The following is a 7207-nucleotide window of genomic DNA, read 5'->3' on the forward strand; positions in this document are numbered from 1 at the left end:
TTACGATGTTCCGTTTATCTGTTCCGGTTGGTCCTCAAAGGCTAAAGTGCATTTAAATTCCTCTTCGAAGGCCTCCAGGAACGGAGGGATGATTTCCTCCACGGTGACGTCCCTTCCGAGCTCCTGGGTCAGGGACGTGACTCCTTTTCCTACGATCCCGCAAGGGACGATGTGTTCGAACCACGTGAGGTCCGTGTTGCAGTTCAAAGCCAGTCCGTGGGAGGTAACGCGTCTGGCGCAGTGAACCCCTGCAACAGAACCCGAAGCTAATCAATGCCACACAGCAGAGAACATACAGGATAAACGCGGTGAGCTTACCATAGAGAGGCACGGCCAAGCCAGACTCGGTGGTTTCTTTTGATAGAACATGGAAGGTTGGGTTGCAGATCACTACGTTTGGTTGTATTAGAGTATACTGTACAGGGACGCCGGGGGGGTTTCACTGCATGGGATTCTTCTGTCTCATTTAACTCCTCCCCCAGCCGCCTCTGCTGACGGCATGGAGCATACCATGGTATGCTTCCTGCACATGCTCAGTAGCGCTCATTAGAACTCCCATTCTTATTGATGCCCCACAGTCCCTGTAGAAAGAAACTGGACTAGCAGCCGCCAAACACATGGACGCTATCTGATGTTTTGCTAGCAGGCATGCGATTGGCTGCCGGTCTAATGACTTTTAATTTGCAGGTGGGGGGGGGTCTACGCTGTTCCTTTAATTACACTTCTAGCATACACTGATATGTCACTACATATACCGGTATATGCGTCTATTGAGCTATAGCCGGCACAATGTATAGATCAAATACTGTGCTTTCTTAATGGCATACAGCGCATCCCCTAAAGGTGCCGTCCCACTCAGACGAGGCCTGGATTACTGTCTTCTTTCTATAGAAACACAGAACCTGCCGGCAGATCGGCCCCAGTCTAGTCGCCCGTTTCTCCTGCTGTAACGACTCAAATCTTAATCAGTCGTTGGTCTCGTCTTAGATTCAGGAGCCGTATGTCTATCCCATGCATGTTTAATCCCCTCACTGTATTACCCTCTACCACTTCTGCTGGGAGGCTGTTCCACTTATCTACCACCCTCTCGGTGAAGTAAAACTTCCTTCCATTCTATCTCAGCCTCTGACTCTTAGTTTTCCACTGAAGATTTATTCACAGAACAAAAGACAGAAACTTAGGAAAATGTGTGCCCTGCTGGCATATATACATTTACCCCGGCAGGTGGGGGGTTCTGTGTGTATATATATATATATATATATATATATATATATATATATAAATATATAAATATAAAAATATAGGATCTACCCGGCCGGTGTGTGTGGGGGGGTCCATATATATATATATATATATATATATATATATATATATATATATATATATATATATATCCCCCCAGCATGCTTCGTTCGTGTGATTTGTTATCATATGTCTGACAGGCAGCACCGAACCCTTCGCCCGCATGCAGGGGGTATAAGCCCGCGTCTGTGCCCGTGCAGTAGGTGTCTAGGCCTAGAGCGCTCACCGATAGCGCAGATCTTCATGTCCCGGACCCATACCCCTGTCTCCGGGGCGCGATACGCATCCAGACCGAGGCTCCGGCACAGGCCTATGACCGCCCCCTCCAGACCGCATACATAGGCCCGCAGCGTCCGGCGCAGGGGACCCAGCTCCAGCACGGGGTAGCACACCAGCTGTCCGGGGCCGTGGAAAGTGATGAGGCCTCCGCGGTCAGTGCGCTGGAAATCGGCCCCGATCTGACGGAGCCTCTCCTCTTCCAGCACCGGGTACGGTGCCCGCCGGATCCCCACCGTGTACACGGCCGGGTGCTCACATAGCAGCACTGTGCCCCGAGGCTCCGCCGCCCGCTCCTTCACGGCCTGCACGCAGCCCTGCTGCACCCGCAGGGCCTCGGTGTAAGGTAGTAAGCCCAGCCGGAGAACCCGCAACACGGGCCGGCCGGCGGTAGCGGACATGCCGGGGACTGAGGCCTAGCGCGCTGGGAAGCGAGGGCTGCCGGTGCACTACATGCCAGTGACTGCTGGGGGAGTATCCAGCACCCGGCCGCCCATGTAGCAGAAAACACCGAGTGCTGTATATAACAAACCGCTTCTGGAAAAAGACATTGTTTATTACACGTGAAATAATAATTCTGCACAATTACAGCATATATAATAACTGTCCATCAATAAATATCTATATATAGAAACGAGGCCAGAATGGGGAGACTGAGCGGCTGTCGATATACGTACGGTCACGCGGTCTTTATACCTGCGCAGGGTGCTGTCGGTGTACCCAGCCGCAAGCCGCCGGACCTGATGAGCCCCTAGAGCGGCAGTGTTATTATTTATTGTTTTATATAGCGCCATCATATTCCGTAGCGCTGTACAATAGGGTATAGGTAAGTATGCATCCCTATCGGCCACTTTTGCCGCAGCGATAGGCGACGCGTCCGCCGCAAGAAATTCTGATGGTGACCGTTTTGGGGTAATTAGCCCATATGCATTTGCCCCTTTGCAGCCCCCCTCCTATCCTTGGTTGTGCCAGATGGCTAGTCCAGGGTGTGATCGATGGGTGAGCATACAGCGTTCACCAATGCGATGGCTGCCAAGAAGGATGAAATCTCGGGGCCTTAAAGCCAAAGGACCAGTCTTTAACCCCTCGTGGGTGCTTGGCAGCTACAGCAAAGGATCTCCCCACCTGTCTCATGGCCCCCACTAAAGTGGGACAGTGCGACAGCTAACCAGGGCAGCAGAATAACACTCAAAACTGGGACTGTCCTGCTAAAACAAGGACTGTTGGCAGGTATGGTTTCACCGTACATAACAGCAAACCAAATTTCAAGCACCGTCATCTACAAATTGAATGACTCCCAGTACGGATCACGGTGGCGTTTCCTTTGTGGTTCTTGGCTTTATCAGGCATTGTGCTTTGTTTGTGTATAGAGCTTCGAAAAACAAAATATATCAAACCAGAAATAGCTCAAAACAGGATGTATTCTTATTTTTTGACATTTGAAAAAATTTATTTTGGATGATTTTTTTTTGTCTTCTTATGGAAACAACATAATACGAGACTTTGCATAGTTCTAAAACAGAAGGTAGAATATATAATATGAGGAATATACAGGGATATCACGGGTTATAAAGACGGGATTAGTTATACGGCCGGAGAGTATATAATATATAATATGAGGAATATACAGGATATAACGGGTTATAAGGACGGGATTAGTTATACGGCCGGAGAGTATATAATATATAATATGAGGAATATACAGGATATAACGGGTTATAAGGACGGATTAGTTATACGGCCGGAGAGTATATAATATATAATATGAGGAATATACAGGGATATCACGGGTTATAAGGACGGGATTAGTTATACGGTCGGAGAGTATATAATATATAATATGAGGAATATACAGGGATATCACGGGTTATAAGGACGGGATTAGTTATACGAGCCGGAGAGTATATAATATATAATATGAGGAATATACAGGATATAACGGGTTATAAGGACGGGATTAGTTATACGGCCGGAGAGTATATAATATATAATATGAGGAATATACAGGATATAACGGGTTATAAGGACGGATTAGTTATACGGCCGGAGAGTATATAATATATAATATGAGGAATATACAGGGATATCACGGGTTATAAGGACGGGATTAGTTATACGGTCGGAGAGTATATAATATATAATATGAGGAATATACAGGGATATCACGGGTTATAAGGACGGGATTAGTTATACGAGCCGGAGAGTATATAATATATAATATGAGGAATATACAGGATATAACGGGTTATAAGGACGGGATTAGTTATACGGCCGGAGAGTATATAATATATAATATGAGGAATATACAGGGATATAACGGGTTATAAGGACGGGATTAGTTATACGGCCGGAGAGTATATAATATATAATATGAGGAATATACAGGGATATCACGGGTTATAAGGACGGGATTAGTTATACGGCCGGAGAGTATATAATATATAATATGAGGAATATACAGGGATATCACGGGTTATAAGGACGGGATTAGTTATACGGCCGGAGAGTATATAATATATAATATGAGGAATATACAGGGATATCACGGGTTATAAAGACGGGATTAGTTATACGGCCGGAGAGTATATAATATATAATATGAGGAATATACAGGATATAACGGGTTATAAGGACGGGATTAGTTATACGGCCGGAGAGTATATAATATATAATATGAGGAATATACAGGATATAACGGGTTATAAGGACGGATTAGTTATACGGCCGGAGAGTATATAATATATAATATGAGGAATATGCAGGGATATCACGGGTTATAAGGACGGGATTAGTTATACGGCCGGAGAGTATATAATATATAATATGAGGAATATACAGGATATAACGGGTTATAAGGACGGGATTAGTTATACGGCCGGAGAGTGTATAATATATAATATGAGGAATATACAGGATATAACGGGTTATAAGGACGGGATTAGTTATACGGCCGGAGAGTATATAATATATAATATGAGGAATATACAGGATAAAACGGGTTTAAAGGGCCATGCTGCTGCGCAGTGTCTATAGTAAAATTATTTGGTGACTGTTCCTTTAAGTTTTACTGTATTTTTAGCAATCTGCAGCGTTATGCACTCCCATGCGGCACACAAAGGGTCATTATGTGGTTGATGGTGCTACTCATGAAGGTACCTGGAAACAGTCCGATGCGTTGATGCCACGAAGAGGTCACCAGCTATTTGAAGCGCGTTGTTCCTTTGAGTATTTATTTCCTGACGCGTCTCTCGTTACACGTTCCATATTTATCGCGGTATTTTTAGAAGGTCCTCATGACCGATATATTCTTAATTCCCATCTTTCCGACATCTCTCCCGGCCAGGATGCGGCTGCTCCGCCAAATCCGGTGAGATCCTAGCTCTGGGCTGTTAAATGGTTCGCAGTAAAAAGGAGCGCCAGACTGCATGGAATGTGAAGTTGGCTCTAACACATGCGCAGGTAAACCCAATGCCTAGGGGCCCCGCTGATCTATGGAGGAAAGCTGCTGGATGAAATGCGACACGGATGTGTAACAATGTTATATCAATATATAAACATATATATTATATATAACCTTTAGATCCCTACGCCTGTCCCTACACGCTACATATATGTAGTACTTTTTTATGTTCTTTTAAAGGAACAGACTTGAAGAAAGGAATTTTCCTGGGGAGGGAACCCACACTAAAACACACACATCCAGACATTCACGCTAACACACGCATTGAGATAATGTACACTAACACACCCAGACACTGCCCAGCACAACACACACACCATTAGACATTTAACAATGACACATATGCACAGTCACACAAACATACCCACCTAAACTAACACAACCACACACACATACACAGACATGTTCACACAGTAACAAACCCAGACACACACACTAAAATACCCCTGTATACACTCACAAACATCCCCAGACTCACACACTAAAATACCCCTGTATACAGTCACAAACATCCCCAGACTCACACACTAAAATACCCCTGTATACAGTCACAAACATCCCCAGACTCACACACACGCTAACATACCCAGACTCGTGTTCTCACACTAAAATACCCACAAACTCTTGCATGTACGTTCAGAATGCTGGGATCTCTCCAACGCAGACTCTGCCCACAGGGCATCATGGTGGAGGAGACAACTATATTTGTTCTGGAAGCGCTTTGTGGAGATCCCTTGAAAATGAGCTCAAATAGTCGGTGGAGAGGTTCCTCTTTGCCCCTCCAGGAACTGTTTACTGTTTTTCCTGTTGTAATAGAAAAAGGGGTATGAGATGCTCACCAAGAACAGACAGCCGCTTCATAGCCGGTGCATCCCCAGCTGGGAGCATCTCAAATTTTTTTCAAATTCTTGTGCCTTTAAAAAAATAAAATATCCATCTACATATCGGCCATGAGGTCCGGACGTATATTTTGGCCTTTATTGGCCTCGTCAGTAGGGTCCGGTTGGTTTCCCTCTAGGCACAAGAGAGCAAGGAGGTCCACATCTGGACTCACCTTTACACTTGGGGTGAACCTCAAGAGATCCCTGAAGGGTGAAATGCCATACAGAATGAGGGTGAGATACTCACTGTGAACAGAAAGCCGCTTCATAGCCTGACCTGTGGTGCGTCTTCACTTGCGCCATAACAGAGAAAAAATCTCCATCTACAAATCAGCCTGATCCCAGGTGCGAAGGAACCAACAACCCCAGACATACGTTTCAGCCTTCATCGGCCTCGTCAGTGTTTTTCTTTGTTTCACATCAGTCTATGGATGATTATTGGTGCTGTGACATAATACAGTATTCATACAAGTGTTCTAATATCTAAGATGTACTGTTATTACGAGACTTGGGCGCCGGCCAAATCTTCATATTCCGCGAGTATTCGCCTGTTCCTGTGTTCGGTTCTGGTGAATATTTGTGTACATTCTTCTTGTTTGTTTTTTATCTTCGTTTTTTGATGGTTTTTGTGAAAGGGGTTAATACGGGGTTAACACGGTACGCACTACGCAGCAGCTTCGGCGCCAGGATTTTAAATGTCCGTACGAGCAACTCTATTGGTCGCCTGCAGGGGCCTCCTCTGCCATCAGCCAATGAAGTACACCTGGTAGAAACATGGGACAGGGTGGTTAGAGGAGCATAGGTCGGTATGGCCATACCTGGGAACTGATGTCAGTGGGGCCGCCCACCAAATCACTGGACCGCCCACGGCCGTCAGCGGGCAGTCCTGTCTGCCTCTCCAAAGGGTATCGGGTTGGTGAGGGGCATCGTCTTTGGGTTGGTACCGGTGCCCAAAATTTCTGATAGCGGCCCTGACCATTCAGGTTTAGGGAAGACACAAGCAATGGCACTTCACGTATTTGCGTGCCGACATTCTAAATATAACACGTGTCCTTGGATGCCGAATTATCCTGGACCTTGTCTCTTTCCCACAACCCGTGTACTTATTTTTAATTGGTGGCTCTCAGTAAGACACCTGCTGTTATTTTCTCACAAGCATTTCCTCTTCGATGAGAAGCATAAAAGGTTCGCCAGCTGCACATCCTCTATAACCTGCTTGATCTGGAAGTGTCCGTGTAATATCAGGAAAAGTGCGTCCGGCAGCTCAGGAATGTTTGTAAATACATTG

General features: G+C 45.6%; 1 protein-coding gene across 1 annotated transcript; it reads right to left on the reverse strand.

The window, feature by feature from the left end:
* On the reverse strand, positions 1-1979 carry LOC149281194 (octanoyl-[acyl-carrier-protein]:protein N-octanoyltransferase LIPT2, mitochondrial-like). Its single transcript, XM_089499544.1, has 2 exons — positions 1529-1979; positions 1-248 (listed from the first exon to the last, which is right to left on the reverse strand). Exons 1-2 carry the CDS (start codon positions 1977-1979, stop codon positions 1-3), a joined length of 699 nt encoding a protein of 232 aa, XP_089355670.1.
* Between the last annotated feature and the right edge of the window lie 5228 nt (positions 1980-7207).

The sequence above is a fragment of the Sceloporus occidentalis genome, unplaced genomic scaffold, assembly GCF_023333645.1.
Source record: "Sceloporus occidentalis isolate IW3139 unplaced genomic scaffold, rSceOcc1.0.p SCAF_137, whole genome shotgun sequence".
Taxonomy (NCBI): Eukaryota; Metazoa; Chordata; class Lepidosauria; order Squamata; family Phrynosomatidae; genus Sceloporus; species Sceloporus occidentalis.

Coding starts and splice junctions, on each gene's coding strand:
- LOC149281194 (XM_089499544.1), bottom strand. CDS start 1,979: ATGTCCGCTACCGCCGGCCGGCCCGTGTTGCGGGTTCTCCGGCTGGGC. Junction 249..1,528: donor CATGAAGATCTGCGCTATCG/GTGAGCGCTCTA, acceptor GTTCTGTTGCAG/GGGTTCACTGCGCCAGACGC.